The sequence below is a fragment of the Thunnus thynnus genome, chromosome 17 (assembly GCF_963924715.1).
Source record: "Thunnus thynnus chromosome 17, fThuThy2.1, whole genome shotgun sequence".
In the NCBI taxonomy this organism is placed as follows: Eukaryota; Metazoa; Chordata; class Actinopteri; order Scombriformes; family Scombridae; genus Thunnus; species Thunnus thynnus.
The window spans coordinates 19,695,369-19,722,920 of record NC_089533.1 but is presented as its reverse complement, the minus strand read 5'-3'; the positions used below and the strand labels follow the sequence as shown (position 1 = coordinate 19,722,920).

At 42.3% G+C, this 27,552-nt stretch overlaps 2 protein-coding genes across 3 annotated transcripts in view; both read right to left on the bottom strand.

Moving 5' to 3' along the window:
• Positions 1-5,985, bottom strand: part of grin2aa (glutamate receptor, ionotropic, N-methyl D-aspartate 2A, a) — a 155,762-nt gene extending 149,777 nt beyond the window's left edge. The window contains exon 1 of one of the 2 annotated variants that reach the window (XM_067570293.1): positions 5,829-5,985. The gene's annotated coding sequence lies outside the window, so the exon portion shown is untranslated. Of the gene's footprint in view, positions 1-1,548; positions 2,007-5,828 lie in introns of those variants that run through there. The other variant, XM_067570292.1, reaches the window with a different exon arrangement.
• An 8,464-nt stretch (positions 5,986-14,449) lies between these two features.
• cacna1ha (calcium channel, voltage-dependent, T type, alpha 1H subunit a) overlaps positions 14,450-27,552 on the bottom strand; it is a 62,524-nt gene continuing 49,421 nt past the window's right edge. Inside the window, exons 31-36 of the mRNA XM_067570151.1 lie at positions 25,301-25,422; positions 24,211-24,369; positions 23,810-23,950; positions 23,327-23,495; positions 20,378-20,535; positions 14,450-20,269 (exon numbers count right to left, since the gene is read on the bottom strand). Coding sequence (XP_067426252.1) covers positions 18,830-20,269; positions 20,378-20,535; positions 23,327-23,495; positions 23,810-23,950; positions 24,211-24,369; positions 25,301-25,422 — 2,189 coding nt within the window. The 3' untranslated portion in view covers positions 14,450-18,829. The remainder of the gene's footprint in view (positions 20,270-20,377; positions 20,536-23,326; positions 23,496-23,809; positions 23,951-24,210; positions 24,370-25,300; positions 25,423-27,552) is intronic.

Sequence of the window (27,552 nt, the reverse complement as noted above, 5' to 3'; positions counted from 1 at the left end):
GGTGATTCCAGGTTTTATTCAGCCATGAACAACGCTGATGAATTTGAAACAGAGCTGTGTTGCTTTGCAGTAGCGACCTTTTTTTTTTGTGGTTGCTGGCGACTTGATTTTTAAGCCTTTTATTTTTATAGAAGAGGCATCCTCTGATTCTATCTGTGTTTTATTAATACTGTCTTCATCATATGTAAATAAAAGTGTAATCAAAATCAATCACATCTATTTCTCTCTCTCTCACTCTTTCTCTCTTATATGTTATCAGACACACACACACACTTGCTGATAGTAAAAGCTGGAAAAGCGTAAGGCAGAGTGGTTATAGTCTACAGTAGGGCCTCAATCTACATGGAGGGAGGTAGGGGGTTAATACATTATTTCCTTTTGCTGTCATAAAAATATGGATTGCCCCTCCACACTGGCTGCAGCTTTACAGAGAGAGAAGAGGGAGAGAAGGAGAGAGAGAGAGAGAGAGAGAGAGAGAGAGAGAGAGAGCTTCTCTGTGATAGGAGAACTGCGCTTCAACAACGTGACTGAATCCCGAGAACAGGAGAGAGGGAGAGGGGGAAGAAGAAAGTGGAGATGTAAATTCATTTGGATCTCCCCATTAGGTTCAATGAAGCCAACACAATACAAGTGCGACCCCTACTGTTACAACGTGCGCCTGCCTCCTCCACTTGTGCCCAAGACGCTCCTTATAGAGTGAAAGATTTCTTTTTCTTTTTTTTTTTAGGGCAAAGCCTGAATGTATTCACTTTCCATCACGTTTTGGTACAGGGGGGACAGACGCAAGATGCAGCCTTAAAATTCTATTACAGCTTAGAAGATGAGCGATGTGTTCCCGGATATCTCCTTAATGTGACACTGACTGATCGTCCGGGTATGGGATGGTGAGGAGCTGGAAGTTGTGCCAACCAGTAGCCCCAAACCAAAACCCCGCAATGTGTTATCCAACCTCCGGGTAGAATCACCAGAAAGCACACCCATCTCTTATTTTGTGTGGCGTGTGAGCTGCGTTAATCTCATCTTCTTTGGGTTAAAACTGGGTTCACAGCGTTTGTTGGTTACAATCGGGGGATGTGGGATGTGTGTGCTCAACTATCAAAGGAGGCAAGATGCTTTGTATTTCACGTGTACAGTCAGTTTAAGGCTGATTTTTTTTTAGCAAAGGAAGACATGTGTTTAGCTTGTTTTGGCCGGCTGAGAGATGTTGTATACAGATGCGCTTTGAAGCAGCCTGCGCTGCGCTCACTGCGCCAGCATTATGAATTATGGGGAAATTATAACATTTGACGTAAGAGCTGAGAGAGGAGAATTAGATTTTTTCTTTTCATCATATACTGCAAGCCCCGCATCGTTTAAATCCCAGTTGGTCGTGTTTTAGGGACAGCTGTGCTCTCCGTGGTGTGGGTGCCGCACTTTGGATAAGGGACGCCTGTGGGTAAAACCCGCACAGTGCCCGCTGATCAAGAGAGAAGGGAGAGAGACCGAGACGGTGCTTGGTCACCACAACCCAAATTCAGATACAAATAAGAGAAATGGCAAAGTACTTACAGCATCTCCCTTCCACAGAGCTCCAAAATAGTGGTGTGAGATGACATTGCAACAGTCCCCTCTCTCCTCTGTAAAACCATGCAGCCTCTGATGGTGATCACACTCACAAACACTGCACAACAGGAGAGAGGAAAAAAAAAAATCACCGAATCTCTGGCAATGAATTATTCCCACCGTGTCCAAAAAAACTGAATGAAATCCCCCGTTTTATCACTTCACATGCGCGCAGCTGCGAATAAAAATCACTGTTGTTGTAATCCAATCTTCATTGTGTGTGCGCCTACCGCTGATTCTCCACTGCAATCTCTGCTGGCCCCGCGCATTGTGGGGGCTCAACCTGCCTCTGTATGATTAGAGCTCCCGGTATCCCGTTATTCCTGTCCCGGGCGAGGAGAGGAGCGCAGAGGAGGGAAGAGGCAGGCGAGCAGCCGCTGGACACACACATAGACTCATACGCACATAGACTACAGTATAGCGGCTCCAGCAGCCTGCAAACCGTGCATGGGACCCGCTCTCAACATCTCTCTCTTTCCCTCCCTCCCTCTCTCTTTCTCTCTCTCTCACTCTCTCTCTCTCTCTCTCTCGTCGTGCACGTGTATGTGAGAGTGTGAGTGTACGTGTGTGCCGAATGTGCACGCGTGCGTGTGATTTCGCGTCTTGTCTATGTGTATGCATGCGCGCTTCTGCAGAGGCAGGGGCAGCTGGATAGATGGACGGACTGTCGGTCCGTCGCTCTCCCTCTCTCTCCCCTGCTCTCTGCGCTAAAGCTCCTTCAGGAAGTAGTTCAGTCAAAGAGAGACACACGCGGAGAGTTGGGCTGCATCATAAATGATAGAGAAAACAATTCCTACTCTCGTTTTTATTTCCAGACATTTCAGCACTTGCATCCTATTTTTTTTTTGTGAAGAATAAAAACCCTCTCTTCACTGCCTTCATTCACGCTTTTGGGGATTTTTATAGTCAATCTGGGGCACAGCAAGAGGCTATAAACATATACACCAACCAGTGGTGCAAATAGTAAGTATTTCTGCAATATGAATTCATGCAGATAAAAGTCAACTGCTCCATCTTCACGCATCCCTGTGGTTAAGTTCAGATGTGGGCATACACATTGGTATAGCCTACACAAATGGATCCATGTGTGAAGTGGTACAAAAGGGCTATAACCAGTTCAAATGAAAGTTCATTGTAAATTAAATGAATGCTATGTAATGTTCATTGTTAAAATCTTTAAATGTCCTTTGTCATCACTGCAATAAGATAAAGCTTCCGAGAGACACTTTCACCCTAACTTGGCTGCGTTGTTACCTGTGGAAGTTTCCACTCAAGGGTCAAGTTGCCCAGGTTGCGTAGCAGCTTTACCTGATCTGCTTCCGACCTGGAAACAGAGGACGCAAACGTTTAGCCTAGTTCCACTAAATTTCAAGGTTAATACTTGCGAATTTCCTGCTACCATCACTGTTAAATCACAGAACTCTGAATGAACCTGCATTATTTTAGTCTCTTGAGTGAAATGACAAATTAGTTTTGGGTCCCTGTGATCTCAAAGCCTACAAGGAGTGTGAGTGTGTTAAAGAGGTATTCCAGTGATTTAGTTTTTTAAGTTTGGAGACTCACAGGAGGCAGATTTTTAAAAGAATGCTGAAAACTGCTGCAGAAGGGGTGATTTCTTGACCTTTAGGAACCTACAATGCAACCGATAGCATAATCTCGTTAGACCCTGCCTGCCTGGAACTGTCTACATCTCTCAAACTCCACAGACCCAGAGTGTAATGCAGACTTTATGTAACAAATTTGTAGTCAAGAAAAGTTGTTCTAGAGCCACAGAAATCAATACTGTCTCCAACCAAGTACTTCCCACAACAATAAACTGACCTTCCTTTGTCAAATCAGGGGAGTTCCCTTCAAGGTAATTGGGGATAAAGGGAATTATGAATTTTGTTACCAGTGATACTTTTAAAAAGAGAACTTTTGGGCATGGGAGATATTGTGGTAAGGCTATAGTGTGTTTTTTTTATTTGCACTGCTAAACAATCATGTCATATTTTGTTTTGATAGTATGTGTCCTGGAGATTGAAGTTGTCTAAGGCGCCCCAGGATGGTTAAGACTGAATTAATCAGAGTGAAAACACATACATTAATTAATGGGAGGAGCTCAAGGCCACCACTTATAGGATAGATACACAGGTGGGCGTGGTTTCATGAAAATGTCAGGCCAAATGTCAGATGCCACTTCCACTCAACTTCCCCATCAGAGAAGGTCAGGACCTTTCTATCTATCTATCTATCTATCTATCTATCTATCTATCTATCTATCTATCTATCTGTCTGTTTGTCTGTCTGTCTATCTATTTAGCATATTAGGAGGCTCAGCATTAGTGGATTTCTCTTTCCATGACTTGGAAGCTGTCATGTGAATTTCCACATCCCTTTTCCTTACAATCTCTCTCCATGTTCTCTCTCTCGCTCTCTGATTAGTGGAGCATGGAGGAGAGAGAGCTTCAGAAGGAGAGAGAGGGGGGGGGTTACATGCAGAAATACGAGCCTCACCAATGGGTATAAAGTCACAATTCACACCTGACTGAGCAAACGACTGGAGAGGCACAGAATAGTGTGTGTGTGTGTGTTTGTGTGTGTGTTGTGTTCGGGTCCTGGTCACTTATTCGTTTTAGGCGTGTGAATGTGCTGTAAATCTGTGCTATTCATGTCTCTGCAGCTTAAAAAATGCTATTTTAGGATTCATTATGGAGCAGCGATGCACCATGCAGCCACACTTTTAATGGAGGAGAGTAAACAGACAAGTTTCAATCTGCCAGCGTCCTTCTCTAACTGCACAAGAAAGAGCTCCAAAACAAGGACAAGCCACGTACACCAACAAAAAAAAAAAAAAAAAAAAAAAAAACACAGCACACCTGGGAGTAGCGAGGCTGTGGTAAAAATGTCACAGAATGCCATTGTGACATTAAAAATGCCATAAGCCTCAGCCAGGTCACCGGGAGCTCATTATCGAGTATCACAAACACATTATAGTATGTCACTACAGAAATATTACACTGATTCCATCCAAATAAGAACACAGTGAAGTGCAGTAAGGTCACAGTACTTAGATTTGACTAAAAATATCTTTCTCTACGCTGTGTTTCTATTTCATCGAGCATGTTGATGGCACAAGAATTTCCTTTGGGATTAATAAAGTTCTTTCTTATCTTATCATATTAAGCAGTCTAGAGCATACAAATTATTGGAGGAAGATTTTAAAGCTGTTAAAGTGTTCACATGGGGGGATTAGAAATTCTGCAAAAACTCACTATCAAAGTCTACAAGCACAGTAGGAATGTTGCAGGATTCAAACTTTAATACCTCAGGGCATATAATTGCAATTTAAAGTGAGAAGTAGCCTCTCAGTACAGGGAATAAGAACGCAGCGAAGTACCATGAAGTCACAAAACCTCTAAAACTGTTCATCACAGACATTATTATACTCTATTCCCTGTGAAAATATAATTACAATAGTATCATGACTTGACATTTTATGGTACAGTAGTGTACTATATCTTTGTAGCTTACTTGACCATGCTGTGCAAGCTACCCACAGTGCATTGCAGTCAGTCTACAGTACTGTATCCTCTTTCAATATTGATTTGACACAGTAATGGAGATGCAATAGCCTACATTTGACCAGTGACCTGTTTGTCATTTTCAGTTATCTACTAGTAAGCTGGAGGATATACAGAATGCGGTCTCTAGTCTGTACCCACTTTTAAGGGTCACGGGAAGGGTGGAGCATATAAGGAAGCACGCTGGGCGTATCATCAGTTTATCACCCTCACTCAGACAGAGCCAGGGCCAAGATAAAACAACTACCTTTTTTAAAAGTCAGTTTAGTTTAGAAAGTTTAAAGGCAATCTAGCCTCTCTTTTTTTGCTGTTTAAACACATTCAGTGTGATTTGTCTCTTTCAAAGATAGTGTTAAATGCATTGCTTTTTCATGAGGTAACCAAGAGAGTGACAGATGGTAAGCAAAGTGGCAAAGTCGCGATAAAGATTTCCATATAAGACAGAGGCAGGCAGAGAGACAGAGAACGATCTGTTCACTTAAGAGGGAGAAATAGAATATTCAAACCACAGATAGTTTGATACAATCAGTGTGCCACAACTTATCTTTGCATCCATTTTTTGTAGTTGCTTATCCAGGTCAGAGTTGAAGAGATAACAGGTCAAGGAAGGCAAAGTAACTTCAACTGTACTGTAGGTGGCACTGGAAGAGGCTACAAACATACCTGATGTGAAGGTGCTTTCTCACTCCCGACTGTGTCACACTCTGCTGCAAACTGCTCCTGTGCAAATCAGCGATCATGGTCCACTGAAGCCAGAAGGACAATGTCAGATGGTACCCCGACGCTTTCACATTGGACTCTTTCCAGACAGTTGGCTGCAAATTCCTGTACATGAATATCACACACAGGAATAGGTGCATAACACACCCTTGTTGGAATTCAGTGCCTGACATAAATGCATTTGACTAGAAGCCAAAAGAACTAATTCAGCTTTCATAATTCCTGCACCAAATCCCTCATGATTACAAAGGGAATACTGCCACAGGCGTTGCCGAAATCCACTAAACTCATGTAGAGGATTGGCAATTTCCCATGAAACCCTAATTATCTTCAAAAAGGTGAATAAAGACCTTCTCCGACTGCAGGAATTTTTGCCAGAACCCAGGAACCTTTTCAGGAACTAAGGAACTTTATGCGCAAGCTTGAGCTTTGTTCCTGTGGTTCCTCAAAAAGTGTCCTGTGTTATTACATTTATGTAAGTACATGTAAACCCCTAGAGCTAGCTGCATTTCATTGAGGCTTATTTGGGCTGAGTTACGAGGGTTGACCTGCAAAGCCCTCAGTATAGCAGTTGGCCCTGGCAGTCGGTGTCTCCATCTCTTCAAGGTTTCTTCAGTAACATGTGAACAATAAATGAAAATATGCTCTAGTTCCACTGTTGATCATTAAAAAGTCAACTACTCAGAAGGTTTTTGAAATGAAAACCACGCACATTCTGTTCTGACTCCAGCTAGGAACAGAGAATGCTGGACAATCAGAGCAGTGAGTGGGTGGGATTGAAGGTGTCTGCATGTGATTGTGTGTGTGTGAGTGAGTGTGTGTGTGTGTGATGGCTTGGGGATACCAGTGGTGGCAGACATGCTGGGCTGCCATGTGTGTGTGAGTGTGTTTGTGTGTGTGACATGCTGGGGGAGAGGGGAGGTGTTACCAGGTCACCAAACAGCTGTCTGGGAGACAGAATGGCTGCCAGGCATGTGCAACACACACAAGCTAGCTCTCTCTCTCTCTCTCTCTCTCTCTCTCACACACACACACACACACACACACACACACACACACACACACACACACACACACGTAACCCAACCACAAACATGAGACAGACAGGAAAACAGATGCTACAGTATCTAGCACCCCCAAACACACACACACACACACACACACCCATACACACACACACACCCACACCCACACACACATACACATACACACACCACTGCAGGGTAACATATGGAGATCAATTAGTTTCTCTTATATTTCCATATCTTTTTATTGAGAGTATAATTCAGCACTTCCTGTGGCTTCCCAATGCAGTAATCTGATAATAGAAATCAATTCCTCATTTCTCTCCCTCTCTCACAAAGGGCACACACAATCCATACAAGTACAGTACTCATCTATGCTTGTACAGTACTCATTCTCAAAGAGCTTCCACTGAACTAGAAAGGACACTTGCTCTTAGGTTGAAAGATCAGAAGGACAAGATAGAGGTGAGCACAAAAGGAGAACAGGTAAAGGAGTAGAGTCAGGAAAAATATGCATTGTAAGTGTTAAAAGAGAAAAAAACGCTCTGTCTTATTAATGATTGATAACAAAAGACAAATTTCTAAGGTATAGATCCTCTACTTCACATTTAAAAAAAAATGTTTAATGAACTTAATGCTATTTTTCCTCAAAACTTTGAAAATGAACTCCTGAAATAGACTCTGAAAATAATGGTGCTGCAGCTCCTTGGAACTCATTTGGAATCTCATTGCAGTGTAATTATTGAAGTGAAACAACCGTTAGACTTATTCTTATTTTGTGTTTCATTCAGTCGTACAAGATGTCAGGTATTCAGTGCTCACCCACTCCTTTCTCTGAGCATTTCTAGACTGAGCACCTATAAGCCTCATTAGCCACCAATGGAATAATATGATGAGATCAGAAATTATTCCACTTCCCTAAGCAGCATGACTTCATCCTTGATTGCTACTGCGCCATTGGTTGAATCACGAAATACCACAAATCTTGACCTTTTCCTGCATCCCAGCGTAGTTAATTCTATGACCTCTGAACATAGTCTCTACATGCTACCAAGCATAAGGTTTGTTGAGGTGGTTTTTGAGTCATCTCCTGTTCCTAATTGTTTTTTTCTTAATCAGATAGTGTAGAATTTTTAGTTATGTCATTACACAACATTTAATGTGCACCAAAGACCACAAGTCTCGTGATCCTGGACATGTTCCCACAGAAAACGAGTATTTCTTTCACACCCGTTGGATGTTGCCACCACATGGGTCACCCACCCACTGCAGCGGTGTTAAAGCAGGGCCTTCATCCTCCATCAGTAGAAGGCACTCACACCACAAGTCTTGCAGGTGTCATCTGTGGCTACCTTCCCCGCGGGCTCAATCCAGTATCCAAGCAGCTATACTAGAAGAGAGGAGAGAAGCAAAGGAGCTTTAGGGAATTCACCGTCAAGTCCAGGAAGATACCAGTTCCTGATTTGGAGTGCCAGCAGCTTCAAGCAAGACCTGGGGAGGTACAGCTTCCCCAAGCAAACAGGCAAAATTAGTCACCTCACTAGTGCAAGAAGTAGATGATGTTTTAACCTCTGATACAACAGCCACAACAGATATGAGTTATCCTCTATCTGAGTGGACACAAACAGTTTACATTCACTAAATCTCTTGACCATGCAGCCAAGACCAAGACTCATGGTTCTACTGCATAGATTAAATTACTATAGCTCAGTCATACAGATGTCTCTTCCATCAATCCTCTCTCCACCACTGGCTCCTCTGAAAACAGAGCTTCATCACGTGCCCGCTTCCTCTCCAACAGAAGCACACGGTATCCCTGTAGCCAGTTTTCAGCATTTTGCAGCGACCACTTCAAATGTCATGCAAAGCATAGCACATTATTTAGACAGTTTACTACCACATATGTTCACACTTTCTCACAGTTTTGCCATGATACCCCCCACATGTGCTAGAACCATCTTCACGGATGAAAAGATGAAGACATAATAATAAAATCATAATCATAATGGAACGATTGCAGTGACCTCCAACACTTATTTCCTAAGAGAGCATTAAGAAGGTATCTGACTTCTCGCTTATTTCTCCTTTAACGTGGGAGACCATCTGAAACGGATCACTTGGGACTGAGAAAAGACATTCTGTGACGAGGGATCATTTTATATAATGTCCCTGTGGCACATTTTAACTTGTCTTTTCACTATATTTGACTAACTAACAGGAAAAATTCAGGTTTCTGGTTAGTTTTGTCACAGTAAGAGAGTTCCTGAAAAATCAAGCATTATTGTCTCAAGCCTCAGAGCCTGTGCCAGCCATAGACCAAGAAACAGATTTGCACAATGTGGAGCAAAACAAGCCCCCCAACCCCCTCCCATAGCTGTCCCACTCTTTTTAACCCACTAGAACTGAGTTATATTTTATTTATCTTTTTTCTCTTCTCACTTGAACCCCCTTCAAGGGAATGGCAGAGGTCATCATCAGCCACACAGCACCACCCCTGGGGCTGATTGGGATTCACCAGCTTGCTCAAGGACACTTCAGAGGTATAGATACTCACTGTTTAAAGCCCAGCTTTCCAGCTGAAGCTCACTGCCCTGCTGCCACTCTGGGCACAAAGTTACTTTTGTGGCTTTATAACAGCTGTCCCACCAGACAAAGCTGTCATATCACCACCTGACAAAGCTGTTTCACACTGAATCTAAGCAGGTGTTGAAAGATGAAACTTTTTGAAGAGTGGTATGGCCAAGCTTGTGGAGCGTTTTGCTGAATAGCCAAGTGTGGATATCCAATTAAAAGCTGATAGGATGTTTCATGGCATTATAAAGATGGAAAATCTGGCCGGTTGACAGCATACTGTTAGTGACTTGACTGACTTCTTTGAAGAGTAGATAAGCACAGAGACGTATAATGGGTGTGAGTCTATCTGCAAGTCCAACAAGTCCTCCAAATTATGTAAACGACCAAATACGTCATATGACCATGCACTCCAGAACAACCCGTAGGAGTGTTTTCTAATATGGCGCCTCTATCAGCAGTAATCAGGAGGACTACATAATTTGTCTGTGCTTTACAAAACCGTTACAAATCACTGTTAAACAATGTTTTATGGTGTGGCAACGCTGTGGTCTGTCTGGTTAGGTTTCGGCATTTTGGTTAGGGTTAGGGAAAGATCATGGTTTGGGTTAAAACGATCACTTGAAACTTGGTGTAGGTTAAAGTTACTACTTCCTTAAAGTTAAGCAACCTTCATCGTCATGGCAAAAGTAAACACCACGACAATTGTAGTTCCATCTCACACAGGCTCTGCCCTCTACTGGACTCTATGGGCAATACTCTCTTCCAATCACATGCATGCAATCACCCACTGAAATTTGCTGGTACGTAGTTGGCCTAACAGGGCACGCCTACCGATTACAGGTGTCTCACACAGTATATGAGGCAGCACTTTGATGCTGCTCTCATCCTTCTCACTTCAGCGACGGTGAATCTGCTCACTCATCTTATCTCTTCACAGATAGAGTCGCCACTCCAGCAAGCTCGTTCCTGCCCGTCGTTCCCCGGCTTCATCGCTGCCACCGATGGACATTTGTTTTGCTCGGTTGGGACCATGGGAGTGCCTTGGTCGGGACCACACAGAGAGCGGCATGATGCAGTCAACGCCCTGCATTTACGGCCGAGGACTTCCTCTGATTCAACGTCAGCAACAGTGGGACCATTTTCGGCTGTGTAATGTCAATAGTGACCCCGAGCTCAAGATAGTTCTCCGCGTCAATGATGAGTCCCCCGTTTCGTCCGGTGCCCTGTCGCCACTGCTGGACACCTCGGTTGAGACTGTCCCAGCGGCTTCGCCCATGGACAATGATGACAACCTCTCATCTGTGTCTGCAACATCACTGACCTTCAGAAATCCACCTCCGACTTCAGTTCGCCATGATTTCCCGAAGGTTATGGCCATGGCAGTGGAGCATGTAGGGCTCACATTGCCTCCGCCTATCCTGCCCAAACCGGTTAGCCAGCTACATGGAGGCTTTTACAGCACAGCTCATCCAGCTCAACCAGCCTTTGCCACTCAGCTGGCTGGTCAGCAAGCAGGAAGCCTTACCATCAGCCAGATGAATAACCTGATTCAAGGAGTTCCTACTGTCGCAGAGCTTGTGGTGTCGCTTGCCACAGTGGGCTCACATCACATGTGGCTGGGACTTACTGCCCTACAGAGAAAGCACAGAGAAGACCTCCTGGGAATTCCCTAGGACATGCGTTGGTGAGAACAGACAACTGCACCACGGGGCACTACGGGGAAGCTGCACTCCGAAGTGGTGCAGCCTCCCCCTTGTTCTCCCTCTGCTGGAGAGAGTGAGACAAGATTGACTGTCGGTCATCCTGATAGCCCCAGACCAATGTTCAGTACTGTGGTATGCAGAGAGAACCAGATGTTGTTGGTCCATCCCCCAAGTCCGGGGGGGGCGCTGTCCCAGGAGACGGACTCGATAGGCACGCTGCCCACGTTGGGCCAATCCCTCGAGGCTTGGCTCCTGAGAGGGACAGGCTGATGCGGGCTGGACTGTCTGCACAGGTGGTGCAGACCATTCAGGCGGTGAGAGCAGGATCCACCATTGCTTGCTACAATGCAAAGTGGTTGGGATTCCAATGCTGGTGCGAGGAAAGGAGATTAGACCCCTTGACATGTGCAGTGGGAGAGGTTTTCTCCTTTCTGCAATATCTGGAGAAAAAGGGTCTGTCTCATGCCACTATTAAAGTGTATGCAGCAGCTATTTCCTCCTGTCATGAGGACAGGAGGAAATAACTGCCCTTCCCCCCCACCTAGGCAATATGCATTTGCGTTTTCCCGTTCCCCATGATAACTCAGGGAATGATGTGTGCAAGATGTCTGTTATATGGTTTTTGACCCCTGCAAGGTTAGGCCATGGTTACACCCAGCTTTATGTATATGTTAACGGTGCTGGGTTGGGCCACCTACTGCTCCAATGAAGAAACTGGGATTATAAAGTAGAAAGAGGGCTGCGGTAACCAACCTGCTCCGCCTGAGCTTATATAACTAGGGTTACAATATTTAAAAAACTGTCGAACAGCGGTCTCCAGCAGCATAGTCCACTAAGTCCACTTTTTGTAAGTTAGGATCTAACAAGCCACTCAACCTGCTACCTCTGCTTATGGAAATCTGTCACCTTATATGGACGCCATCTGAACTGCGTCACTTCTCCAGGTCATAATTACTAAGGCCTAGATGACAACTGCCACTCAAATGTAAATATAGGTCGTGGTCTGACATTACGACCTATAGTGTCGTTTTTCTTGGGAGGACAGGAATTAAAGTAATATGCTACTTTGTACCATATTACTTTGTAACATGTCACTGTAATTCCACTTCTTTTGGCGATAACCAGTAATGTAACTAATTACTTTTTCACATTAAATAACCCAATTACAAATATTGAAATATGAATGGGCTTTTTACTGGTTAATTTTGTCTTACGTGAAAATAGTGGACAGCTGCAGAGGACAGCAGACAAACGCACACACAACACAAACACATCATCATGTGACCTTACCGTGTCTCAGAGCCGCGTTGTAAAGTCAACTCGTGGTAAAACATAAACTTTGTCTCTGTCTGGAGTTTTAACGTTGTATATTGTAAATAGCACCTATTACTAAACTGCCGCTGCTGTTCCTGGTTTGAGTTGTGGATCTGCAGTAAAACCTGGAGCGGAACTTTAAGTTGTCTTTCTTTTATGTTCGTGAAACTGGGTTGAACTTAACTGATTTGGGGTTGTGGGGAAAACAAAACGGATCCTTTACCGAGTGGACTGAACTCTGGGATTTTGGGACGAGTTACACTGTTGCATTAAAAGCAACGCAAAAGTTACTTTCCCTAGTAACTAATTACTTTTTATATTTTAATTGGTGAAGTAATTCAATTACTTTTTGAGAGAAGTAATCAGTGACTGTAACTAATTACTAATTTTCAGTAACTTGCCCAACACTGGTCACACCCAAAGACAGCCTTTGAATACAGCTTTGAATTCAACTGTGGAGAAGCAGAGCTGCATTTAAACCCACAACACATTTGAAACACATCAAAAGCAATGCTGTCTGAACAGAAAAGCCCAAGAGTGATTTTATTAGCAGTGGGCAACAAATTAAAATTGAATTTGCAACAGTAAATTCATTAACTTGACAAAGACTTGAATAAATATTGGCATTTTAAAAGAAAAGCTATTAGCAGGCACTGCGGCTCATGACAGAGTAAGAAGGGCGGGAGGCTTTTTATTTTTTCCTCTGACTCTGTCATCTTGACCTTTACTTCTCACAGGAACATATTACAACTGACATTGCTTCACTAACAAACACACATACATACTAAGACACACACACACACACACACACACACACACAGATCACTTACGCACCAATGGTTACCGCTGCAGTTTAACCGACTATAACATATTCAGCAGCACCATCTAGTGTTACATGACATGAACACACTCTAACAGTGAATTCACAGTCCTGCAGCAAAATCATGTGAGTAGAGGGGCTAAACATACAGTCTTTTCATATTTCACACAACCTTAACAGAATACTCACATTTAGAGACATGGAAATAAGTATTTTTATGTCTTTACAGTTTCCATGCCCTGGTTTTTTCTCTTGCCTGTTCAATCTGCTCTGCAGGTGTATTTCTTCTGCTGCATGTGAGAGCACTAATTCTCAGACACTTTATTTGACAATCAAACATCGCCACCTGGCACTTACTTGCAGAAAGAAACTGAATTGAGTTGAAAAATATATTTGCTTGCTTTCATATTTGATATCTTAAATCCTCCTTTAATGTCATCAGAAACAACGTATTATTTACTGTTGTGCAAATCATAGTAAAGTTAATGATGTCATGCTGACTGTAATTTTAGATTTCACATTTTTATAACATTGGATGGTACAAAAAGTATAATTTTTGTTGATCTTTGTTGTTTTGCAAAATGTTTTTGCAAAATGACTTGTCATGCATTGGCTCTTGTAAGGTGACTTTTATGCATGGACGTTACAGTATGTCTCTTCTCAGTTGTACCCATCAGCCCTCCCCTCTCATTTCTGCTTGATGCTTGCTTTGATGGATTTCGTCCTTTGCTGACCATCACTTCATATGTACAGGATATCTTCTTCTCTTCTGTTACCTTCTTAACTCAAACATAATATTTCATTTCCAAACCTATAACCCCCCAAAGTCTACACTGTCACCTTCTTCACAAACAGCCAATCCAAACATCTCAGTGTGGATGCAGAAATGCTTCGTGATATCTCTAATATTTAGCGCTCTCATCATCTTGTATCATATTATTATTATTTTGTTAATTTCTGAACATTCAGTTTCATTTTCATTGCTGTAACAACTAACTTTCATATATTGTTGTGTGAAAAAAAAAGATACAAAGTGAAGATGTGTGTTGTTTGGAGGCACTCGCTAGAATAAATCATTAATTGATAAATGAAAACCATTACCAAAAGAAATAAAGCACACAACACATGTCAGGAATAAAAAATCTTGTATTTTTTAATTGACAGGGAAACATCCTTCAGGACAACGGTTGGTCATCACACAATAATCAGCAACGATACAATGTAGAGAGTCCGACTGTGTGTCGAGCCTTTAAACACCTCCTCTGTCCCCTCCCTTCTCCCTCTGTTACGGGAAATAATGGAGGGCTTATTATTGCAGACACTTTGGCTCTCTTCTGACAGACAGAACACACCTCCTCCCCTCCTCATAAGGCTTGGGGGGGTTTGGGGGTGAGGGGTGCCCGGGCCAATCGCTGAAAGGTTATAAAAAAAAAAAAAAGAAAGAAAGAAAGAAAGAAAGAAAGAAAGAAAAAACACAAGGCTTCTGATTCATCAAAGTTCAAGTTCTATCACAGTTTGAACTTTCTGGAGTGTTTGGTGTTATGTGGTAACACTTGTGTCATGTCGGGAGCATGATCAGCTTCACTACGAGGCTGGATAAGCTCAATATCAACCCAGATAAAACAACTTATTACTATCCTGATTTGTCCTTTACAGAATATTAGGGCTGAAGCTACTCCTACTTAAAATATACATCAGTTAATTCATTTCACCATCACCAGAGTTCTACCACGTTTGAGAGTATCAGGAGGAAAAGTCAATGTGAAAAAGGTTCACCTTAACATTAAATAACGTTGGTTCCGAACAAAATAGAACCAACAAGGTTTCCGTTTCTCTCTATAAAACTGTATAAAGAGGAGCTCTGTCCTCATACAGCAAATAACCACCCAGTATTGCACTGGACAATAAAGAACAGGGTCATTTAATCAGTATTTTTATCAGATACCAATTAATCAGAGCCCAGTGCAATTAGGTAATCAATCTACAAATGGAAACATCTGAAAATGCAAATATCAAAATCTCTAAAACATCCAGATGATTCTCTCCCAAAAGACTTCTTTTTTTTTTTTTTTAAATGAGAACATGCAATAGTCAAAACCGTTTCCTCAAAAACAGGATTTAAATACTGAGATCCAAAGATCTGTAAATCGTAAGAACAAGTATGCAGTCACTCTACCAAACTGTGTTGACTAATATGGCAATCTGCTGTAGATCGAGGGTGTCTGCACTAAGTCAAATAAGAGTGAGACAGAGGCTGTCTTCAGACTACTTAAAACCTGCCATCACAGACAATCTGTGCAGGAAGGGGACATGAAACAGGACAAAGCAGTTGCACAATAACAGTGTGTTCAAGCACATACTGTATAAAAATGATTTGAAAACCAGGATGATGACCAACTGTGCCATGTTCAGGAGGGAGGAGAACAACTCAGAATCCGACATCAGATGTGCTTCTGTATGTCAGAACTGGAAGAAGAGTGCTATCGAAAGATGAACTAGCTGCGTTGATCAGCAGCGATGTTTTTGCGATTTCATTGTCCAGGAGCCTTTTTATTCTATCTTTGCAGTTTGCCTTTTCTACCTTAGCCTTTTATTTTTTGCTTCACTTAAACCTGAACTCACAGATGATGAGTGTGGCTCCATCAAAGAATGATAATCAATCAGAAGGCTCCGCTATAGTACAGTATACAAAGGTCAAAGGTGTTGACCTGCAGCAAAATCAGGCTGACATACAAACTGTTGACATCATCAACATCTTGTTTCATTTCTTTCCTTCCTTGTCCTTCCTTTGTTTTTCATCTCATCATATTTCATATCATATTTTCTACATGCATACTGCGTGGGACAAGACAAGCTTATGATAGTGTGGAAGGGAAATGATAATATGATAATAATCTATGGTAATGTGTTTTGTTTTTTTTTCACTAACATCATGTTTACAAAGGTCTCTGCAGGTATGAGCTCACTTTTACAGCCTTTTAATGTCAGTTTTAGCTTGATTTAAAATTGTGAATCTGAAAAATGAACAAAGTTATCCTCTGTGAAATTAAAAAAAAGAAAACAGAAATGGAGACATTTTAGTAAAAATCAAGGCCTTTCATTTTGTCCAACTGGTTTGATACTTTTTAATGACCTCCTATTGATCTTTTCACCCAGATAATCAATCACAGATAATTCTAAATTAGGTTGGCATTACCTATCAAGATATACATTTTTTTTTCCATTGCACAAATATAAAATACTGAGCCTATAGTGCTATGGTACAGCATCAGAGCACTTTGGTTTTCGCTCAAATTACTGATGACTTGTGCATGTTATATGCTGATCAGAAAAATAAAGACGCTGTCCCAGCCAGCTGCCTTTGAAAGGGGAATCAGTAGCAAGTAGCTCATAAGCATGCTTCTTGCATACCTGTGCCAAACCAGACTGTACACAAAATAGAATTAAATACATATTGTGCTGTGCCAGAATACAGGAATGGCTTTTTAAGAAATCATTCAGCCTCTGGAAGGAAAACACTTACTTTGTCATTCACACCTTAGGGGTTACATGATTTAATTTGTGGGTGGTTTAATTTGCCATAACGAAAATGTAGGTAATTAATATGCTGTGTTGATTCGATGTGTTCGAGGTTAGGGTGGGTTGGTGGGGATAAGAAAAACTGAGGAGTGATGAATGGCTTATTGAGTCCTCAGCAGAAATGCATGTAACTCCTCTACTTACAGTAACACCATCAGTGGGTGGGCCTGAGCTTTTAGAGAAATCTACAGTACCTAACTCTGCTGCCAGCCACACCCATGCCGCCACCGCCGCCACCGCCGCCACGCGCAGGGGAGGGAGGGGGGGGCAAGTACCTATAGTAGCATGAACACTAGAGATAGAAATACTCTCTATCATCATATAAAAATGGGTTTATATCATATATAGCAGTTCTACAGTATGTACGAACACAAGAGTGTGGCTGTTTTATGTAGTGTGGATGGTACTATATTTTCCACAAGTATATATTATTATTGCACTCTGGCTACACATATTTAGTAAGTTAGTTAGTTTGGTTCTCTTAAGATGTACAGACACACTAAGTGGTGTCATAACTGATCCAGCTTGAAAACAGCTGTAGAAGGGAGGCTCAGTGATGCCATGTGACATTTTTTTCCTTGTGGATAATATTGAATTCAGTTCATGTTGTTCATGTTTTTTCTACAGCCAGCAGCCCTCAGAGATATTCAGCTGCCTGCAAGTTGTTATTTTATTATTTATCTTGACAAATAAAGAAATGTTTTTTTCTGTATTCCATAAAATTGAAAAAGAAAAAAATCAATTTTTGATTATTTTGGAATAATGGCCAAATTTAGGTTTAGCCAGTTGTCTCAACAGGTTTGTCCGAACAAATTTAAACAAATCATAAACTGTACTGTCTGCACTTCTCTTGCATCACTGAGCCCACTTCTTGAGACTGTTACTGAGACACCAAATACATAGAAATCTGAGACAAAGCTACAGAAACACATCACACCCCTGTTCCTCTTCTTTCTCTTTTTTTTTCAAAATAGAAAAATAAAATCCCAGTCCTCAACCTCAGCTAGCCTGTTCCAAAGAGAGTCGATCTCCTTCATTTTCTCTCTCGGTTTTGAAAAGAAACGTACATTCACAAGAGGACAACGGAGGAAAAACAAGCAACTTGAAATTCAAATTTGTGTGCAAAAAACATTTTTAGATCTCTATAAAAATATGTGCATATGGATAGAGCTATTTTTAATCTCACCAAATACAGTATTTTCCTTTATTTACACTGCACAGATACACAGATAAACATACACTACAGCTCTGCCCTGCTCCCCCTCTCTGTCGTTGCAGGCGTAAGAATAACATGGCCGACTTCCATGACAACAGATTTGACAATACTCACACATAGGAAAACGCACACACGCTCACTCACTCACACACACACAGTTCTGCTCTGATCAATGTGATCGAGGAGCAGAGGAGGGGCAAGCAGAACTTCTGTAGAAAACCTGAAGTTGCATATCCCACGATTCCCCCCCACGCTCGCATTTCACAAACCACTTCCTGTTAAGGTTAAGAGGTTATCAGCCAGACGCTGCTTCCTGATTGGCTCGCATGGGTGGGGACAGTGTGTCAAAAAAACTTTGGCTACGGAGTTAGGTGGCTTTAGTCCTGGTGTGTTATCAGTATTAGTCTCAAACACACCATGTACAGTGGGTACTGTTTGACTGGTACAGCCTCAGTGGATCTGGTGTCGCTGGATTTAGGAAAATGGATCCAGTGTCTGTTATTCTAGGACAGGACTGTACCAGTGTCTCTCTGGAGAGAGTAACCAATGTCTTTTCAATATTCATTAAAACCAGAACAAAACAATCCCTCTCTCAGTAAACTCTTCTTTCTCTCATTCTCTCCCCAGCACCAATCTCCGCTGAGGTCAGTCTGTACTCCAGCTTCAGAGATTTTGGACCACTTAATTCACTTCCTGAAGGCGATGCTTGATGTTCATTGGGCGGTCCTCCGATTCTTTGCGCTGAATCCAGTACCGCTTCCCAGTCTGTTGTCAAAAGGGGAAGAGCAAGTGGCTGTATCAGTGTCCGACAGATATCTGGACTGTGGTTGGTCAAAGGTGAATTGGGGGAGGGGGATGTAGTCCCCCGTGAGAGAGGAGTGCCTTGCAGCGGGGGAGAGGGACTGTGTCTGTGAGAAAGGCATAGTGGTTGGGACAAGAGGTGCATGAGGCTGGATAAAGATGTTCGGGCTGATCGGAATGTGCGGGTGTGTAGGTGTGGATGCGTGAGGTGGAGTGTGTGGCTGAGTGTGCGTTGGTGTAGACGCCCGCGAGGGTGTCAGTGTGTGTGTTGGTGAGTGTGCTTGCAGTGGTACATGGATAGGTGTGAGCGCTCTGTGCATCGGGGAGTGCATCTGTGCGCGCATCTGTGTGTCTGCCGAGACGTCTTGAGTGTGCGTGTTTGACTGTGTGTGCGGGGTCAAGTCATAGGACGGTGTCCTGCGTCTCAGCATCATGCTGCAGTCAGCCAGTTTTGGGGGTGAGGCCATTTGTCGGTGTTCCCTCTCTGAGGGCGGGTGAATGGAAATACAGGGAGGGCTCATCTTCTTCTTTCTGTGACCGCCCCCGACTGACTGCACCCTCACGGGAAAAGCCTGAGCACTCTTTTCTGACCGCTGGATCCCCTCTATAAAGTGTTGGTTGTCACCGGTGATGACAGCCTGTGGGAGGCAGACCTCGATGGAGTGGCGCCGCTGGTCATCAGGGTAACCAGCAGACAATGATGACGGCTTGTCCAGGAAGCCCTGGGTATCGACGCTAAAGCCCTTCCGAAAATCACGGTCCTTCAACCCTGCCCCAAGCAGACTGAGCGCGCTCCTTGAGGAGGAAGGTGGCAGCGGCGGAGGAGGAGGGGAGGAGGTGGAGTAGTCGAGAGAGTACGGGGAGGTGTAAGGGGAGAGGGAGTGGCTCCGACAGGTCTTCCCTCTGCTCTCCTGCCCACCTTCCTCCTCATCTCTCCACCTGTGCTGGGCCGAGCTGGTGATGTGATACACTTCCTCGTCCGCCGGGTCACAGAAGGAGGCAGCAGAGGGGGGTCTAGGTCTCCGAAGGCTGGCAGGGCGCAAGGGAAGACGCGGAGAGGGAGGTGGAGGGAGAAGAAGCGTGGGGGAAGATGGCGGAGGAGGGAGGGGAGACGGTGAAGAGAGTAGAGGAGGGAGGAGAGAGGGGGAGGGGGGAGGGAGTGGGAAGGCAGAAGGGGAACAGGGTGGGAGAGAGAGGGCTGAGGGCGAGGAGGGAGGAGGAGGAGGCAGGGGAGATGGGGAGGCGGAGAGAGGAGAAAGTGGAGAAGGGGAGCAGGGAGGCAGATGGACAGGGGTGGGCCTTTCTTGTTGCTCACAACCCTGCGACTCCACAGAATCTACTTTAACTGCCACCTGCAACGCAGAAAAACACACACCATCATCAATCATACTGTCAATAAATCTGACATAAATGAATGTTAACTTAGTAATATTGTGCATGTGTTTGTTGTCAGTTCTCACCTGTCTGCGGAGGGCCCGTGGGGAGTGGCCAGGCGTGGGCGGGGCGATGCAGGACAGGGTGAGGGAGGGAGGTGGCCGAGGGCGAACGGGGGAGGCGTCTGGTACCTTCAGTAGAGCGCGACTCTCACATGGCTGGGAGTGGACTGATGTCACTGAGCCTGAAGGTGCAGATGTATCAAGGTTTTGAATCACACAAGTAATAAAAGCACTCAGCATCACATGTACACACTCTCCATACAAACACATGCGTCGTTGCAGGAAACACATGCATATTTGGGAAATACAAACAAACGGCTATTACTTTGGGATAATCAGAATTCATTACATTTGAGCAATCGTTATGAAAATGTAATTTTGGAAACACTTCATCTTGAGAGAATATTTGGATCGGAGCAACGAGAAGAATGTTTTAATTAAACATTCTATTTGGATTTTCTTTAAATACACTATCAAAATAAAGTGTTTCCTGAATGGAAAACCATTAGTATCAACTTTAGGTTGTTCATCAAAACAGAAATGTTATCTGTAAAGTAGAAGGGATGCACCAATGCAATACTTTTCAGGTATCAGCCATGTGACTGATCCACATTAAATACATTCTTTGTCAGTGTGATTATAACATTTTATGTGGAGAAAAAGATTGGTGTTTGGTGTCAGTAGTTAAGGTATCAGACTTGCTATCAGTGGAGAAAATGTTGGATTGGTGCATCCCTATAAGTAGCAGCCCTGAGCTGAATGTCAGGGATAGGGAGTCAGGGAGTCATACAGCATAAGACTGGTTTGCTGTATGTGATATTATGCATTAGATCCTGGTTACATCAACAGTTTTATACCAGGGAATATTAAAGGATAGGTACACAATTTTTCAAGTATGTCTTAAAACAATAACCAGATGTCCATATGAACATTGAAAGAGGTTTTGCTCGCTATAATCATTCCTCCTGTTCATACTGACCATTAGAAGATCTGCTCAAAATGTGCTTACAATGTAAGTGATGGGGGATCAAATCCACAGTACCTGTTTTGAGCAAAAATGTATTTAACTGTGTCAGCTGTCTGAGTTAGCCAAATAAATTGGACATCTTCTAAAATTAGTCTTTTTAGTAAAGATAAACCCCCCCCCTCCTTTTTTTCAATAGAAAGTGTTTTCCTGTTCAGCTACAGTGGAAGGATTGTAACAAAAAGAGGGACTTCGGTCCTAAAAAGACAGTAACTTTGAAAGATACTGACTTGATTTGACTGATTTGGATGGCTGAAGCCTCATATTAGCTTCAATTAGCTGTGGATGTTGTCCACCATCATTTCTGTTGTAAACGCATTTGGAGGGGATCTCTTAATGGCCAGTATGAACAGGAGGAATGATTACAGCAAGACAAATGTGTCAATGTTCATTTGGGCACCTGACTATTGTTTTAAGATAGATTTGAAAAATTGTGAACCTGTCCTTTAAGGTCTTGATAACATATAGCACTGTAATGTGTCCTGGGTGATCAAGTCCAAAGTGTACAACTCTAAATATAAATGTGACTGCACAGAGAAGAGGAGGAAGTGTTCAATAACTGCTGTGAGACTGTGTAACCAGGGTCTCAGGCATTCTGCACACACAGATCCAGTAAACCTGTGAGTTCAGATGTAATAAAAACTAAGACATGTTAAAAACAATGCAGCAGCATCAGAGTTAGATCAAGTTCATTTTGAGTTAGTAATTTCAGTCCAAGCTGTAAAGCCACTTATTACTGGTTTTAATCTCATTAGACAAAACACCACAGCTGTGATGATGACTTTTTTACTGGTTTCTGCCTTTGCAGCTTGGTCCTGAAGTTAACTAGTTGAGTAATCAGCCATTCCACAGCTGAGCAGATGAGCTGGTGTGAATGTTGCAGAGATTCACATGTGTCAGCTCATCCACTGCAGTCAGTACCTTGGGACAGAGCTGGGCCTGTCCACAGCCTGGCCACAACATGCCATTAGAATCTGACTGCAGATAAAACAGTGCTTGTCAGTGCTTAGATTAATGTGCTCAGCAGGTTCATTATGTGTCTACTTAGTCTGTTTAAAGATCTGAGCTGGAAGTGGAGAAAAAGGCACAAATGATGTCATGTAATATGATTGTGATGTGCATCTTAAGAGGCACATACAATCATGTTAGAGTGAGATCATATGTATGTCATTAAGGTGACAAGTGATTTTAGGTTGAACACACACAATTATCTGGAGGGAAGAAATGCTGATTAGTTAATCTCTACATCAACTGCATCATGAAGACAAAGGAACATTCCAAACAAATCAGCAACAAGCTTATTTATATATACTCAGAGCACTTAACTGTGTTTTGTGCCCTGCACTCTGATTTACACAACTACTGTCCTTAAGAGGACTTTGTGGACTTGCATGCAACTTGCAATGCCATTTTCATATTTGTCACTCCATTTTGTCACTGTTTCATGTCTTGGTTATTGTGTGTTACCAGCAACGTATTTCTGTATCCCTTATAAAATGTGCTGTAATTTTAGATCACAGAGAAATGAAAGTTTGTTATCGCATTTGGAATACTCCACAAATTATGAAATGAGGCTTTAGTAGACTGAAAACCACTGATATCTTAACACACATTGGTCTGACAGATAGTTAGATAGATAGAAATACTGAGGAACACAAGGTTTTGAAACTTAAAATGTACTTAACTAGCATAAATCTACAAGCTATTTCAGCAAGACTATATAATTACAAACCACGTGTTATTACAAAGTTGACACTTTACTCCTTGATTTAATTTAAATCATAGTATTAATCATTATATAAGACAGAAACATGCATGTGGAAAAATTTTAGTCCATGTTAGGTTCATTGAACATTATTAGCAATGTTGTGTGTTAGATATATATATATATATATACAAAAAGATCCTGATCTCATGTCTAACAGTTAAACCCTGAACAGACAATTCACCTGAATGCTGGTCCTGGGGGCTGATATCCACCTCCTCCAAAGGGTAGGGGGCGCTGGCGGGCCGTACAGGTCGAAACATGTAGCTGTCGTTGGGCAGAGAGTGCATCCTGGATACAGACATCTTCCTTGATGACAGCAGGTCCTGGTCGCCATACTGCACCTCTTCCTCCTCCAGGGGGAGACAGAGACCACACAGCTTTAAACACTGACTACTGCTTACATCTGTTTTAGTCTACAAGACTATCTACTGCAACATACAGTACCAGTCAAAAGTTTTGACATGCCTTTCCATTCCCTTGAATGAGAAAGGGTGTCCAACAAACCTTTGACTGGACCTGTATACTGATTTATGAACAAGCACCTCATACAGTATATCCAGTGCTACTTTATTCCATTCCAGCCTAATAACATTTCCAATGTAGTCTCAGGTTTAGTCAGGTTTCTTGACCAACTCTGACTAATGGGTGAGGTAATGTCCCCTACCTGTCCAGGTGAATGTGGGCAAGGCCCAACATAGGTCCCTCCCACTGAGCTGTTGTTGGAGTTTGTGCTTAATCTGCGTTGCCTTTCAAGAGCCATTTCCATGGCGATCTCTGCATCCATTTCTGCATCCTCTTTGGCCTCCTGTGGAAGTAGATGTACTTTGGTTTAGTGATGGAATTTTACAGTAAATGTTAATATCCATTAAAGAGCACCTATTTAAGTCCAAATGGTCAAAAACTGTAATGAGACTGTGGCCACTACATCAAAAAATTGGAATACATCAAACTTATATGTCTTTACACCTTTGACTGTGTACATACAGTCTTTGTTCATGTGTACACATTTACCAGATGTGTCTAAATACATCTGCATTTGTGCACTTTCTTGGTCTTTCTAGTTACCTTGTTGCTTTCCTCCAGGTGTTTCATCAGTACAGCCACCACCACATTGACCAGCACAAACTGTGCCATGAGCACAAAGGTGACAAAGTAAATTGGAGAGACCAACGGCAGGTAGGTGAGACAGTGGCGGTCTTCTGGACGACACTCCCGTAACGTGTCCTGAAGAGATACAGAAAAAGATTGAGAAAGAAATAAGGAGATAAAGGGAACAAGAAAACTAGAGAGAGTGCAAAGAGCCTCACTGGTTATTACAGCTGTATATACACAATAGAACAATTTGTCTCTCCAGCAGGCCAGGGGCCCTATTACAAAAACTTTGAATGCAAGTAACCATGGTAATTTGAGATGGGGCCTGATTTAGAAGTGCAGAAAATTAGAAATTTTGAATAATTTAAGGAGAAACAAGGACAGACAGTGTGACTGATGTAGAGCAGCAGAACCACAGTAGTTTTCAGACCTGTATTAAAATCATTTTCCTTGCCTGTGGGCAACATGTCCACTTATGCAGGACTGAACTACTGCTGCTGTAACTGACTTTACTTTACTTTATGTTGTTCTGGTTGGCATGTGTGGAACTGGCCAGACAAAAGTGGACAGCTGCCCCTTGTAGAGAAGTAACAGCCTGCTAAATGTAAGTGAGTGAGTAGTGAGGTGTGTACATTAACAAACTTTTATAAGAATGCAGAAATTTGGAAAAATTGCATTTTAAACTTGTAAAACCTTAACATACAATTCAAGATTTAAAGTTTCTCTAACAGGCTTCTCGTTGATTTACTGTGGCTTGGATTGTACCTCATTTGTACATCAGTTTGGACAATAGTGTCTGCTAAATGAATAAATGTAAGGTGATGGCCTATTTATCATTTATATTTATTTTATTTACTATTTTTTCTGTAAGTTATGGACATTTACATCACTTACTGCATTTTTTTGTGAAGTAAAAATCAAGATGTGAAAGTGTTAACATTGCTCAGCTCTAAGTCACTTTATTATTCCATATTTGGTTTTGGAGGTCAGTGTTTTCTCTATGGTTATGAGATACTCTATTCATAATTTATGTGTGTGTGTCCGTGTGTGTGTGTGTTCATACTTTCATAATCCCATTCCAGTTGTCTCCAGTGGACACTCGAAACAGTGTGAGGAAGGCCATCCCAAAATTCTCAAAGGTTGCATGACGACTCAGACCCTCACACGGGTTGTCATCGTTACACTCTAATCAACACACAAACAGAGACAGAAATTAATTGCACTATACTGTAGACATGTTGGTAAAAGAAAAAAGCAACAGGGATAACTCTGAGCATAAACAATCATTTTAGAGTCAGTGTACCAGACAGAAAGTCCTGATGCTATAGTACTGTGCAAGCACTGAACACACAAAGCAGTATGTCCCTACGGACATGACAGAGGAGAGGAGAACAGAATAGGTGTCGTCTGGAAGAAAGTCTCTATCAGTCTCAGGGTTAATTTGACAGCAAGCCCTCAGGAGCCTGTTTACAGAATCAGAACAGGCACCAGAAGATATCTTACTCTATTTTCAACCCCAGGTCACCACAGCCGCAAACGTCCTTGGAGTATTCTACAGTGTGTACCTTGTTTCTTATTCTAAGTTTTCACAATGCCAGTGTTTGGCACAATGGAACTGAATAATAATACCACAATACCATTTTCCATAATAATGGTAAATGGAATCACACATTATTCATGTAGTGCTTATGTCACAAAGAAATGGTAGACATATCAGTAAGACATGGAACAATAATAGTGACACAGAGAAAAAAGAAACTAGATGACACAAAGTAAAACCAGTGTGGAATTTGGGGGTATAAAGTAATTGATTGTAAATCGAAAAATGCACAACAGGCATAAAGAGCTTCTTCTCCCCAGGTCTGAGTCATGGCACTGTGGCAAGCGGATGGGAGTGGATACAAGGATTAATCTGGGCATTAAGTTTCAATAGACTAACTTGATTTAGATCCAGACACAAGCTGAATATATTCAATATCAGCTGTGCTCAAAATACCTGCTATTGGGATGGCAGCTTCAATCCAAAAATGGGAGTATAAACATTCAAAGCCTGCTCCAGCCCCTTTCATATCTCAATTGCTTATGACCTTCTCTTGTCTGCTTATCCTTCTGAGAGTTAAGACTCCCAGAGGTCTCCTGAAGGAATTACAGATCTTACACAGTCTTGTTCCTTTCTGAGGACAGAGCGATTTCACAAGCCAATTAAGCCCGTTATTGGTGGTGCAGTGAGAGGATCTCTGAGGTGTAGAAATAATTCAGAGTTTTTTTCTCAGATTTTTAGAACTTTGTGGGGGGTGGAGGCAGAACAGAATATTATGACAATACTGTAGTGCTCACACTGAGTTGACAAATTGTGGAAACCCAACCTGCAACAATTACAGCTTACAATAAGTAAACATATCCTTAAATAGTCAAATGTATGTCCTCAGAGTATTTCCTCTGAGTAAACTAGATACAGAGATTTTTATACTCTACACTTGAACAATCCATGACTATCCTAATATTCTAAAAAGTGACGTTTATTATCTTAACCCTGACACATCAACACAACACATTATGCTTTGTCCTGCACCATCATCTCCTTTTGTACACATTCTGTCTCTTTAGTGCAGCATTTTTCCTTTCTCTTCATCTACTCCCAACAACTTACTTTCCTAACGGTCAACCCACCGCAAAGCTCATACCAGAGGAGGCCTTTACTTCTTTATAGCTGCTTGCTCTATATTCTCTGTCATATACACAGAATCACAGACATAAGCCCGCCGATGGAAAAAAAGTGACGCTTCTTCATTGAAAACGCTTCATGACACATATACCACACATACAGCTGGAGAAACTACTGTGGCTCAGAAATAACCTGCAGTGATGATTAGGTTTGTAAGTGGGGAAAAGTAACTTTGGATGCAAAGCACTAGTAATGTTTCCCGATCCTCACCAAGCTGTACCACAATACCAACAAACTTCTCCACAAGCCTGTACCAGAATATATTTCACTCATTCAGCTAATGTAAGCCATGAAACAGAGGAAGATGTTCAGCACATCCAAAAGCATTTGTCAGCAGCTTCATAAAAGCAAAAATCAGAGCAAAAAATGGAGGGATTTTTACTTTATTAAAAAAACAAAACAGAAAACAAGACACTCTTTCATTTTCTCAATGTGTAGAGCAGAAGCATAATAACATTTCACAGAACGCAACCTCTTCATCACCAAGTTGTTTTCATTTCCCCCCCCCGACGATGCATTTTGCTAATCCTCTTCTCTCGCATATTGTCGTGCTCTTGGAGAAAATGAATTGGATGGAGCTGGCCTATTGA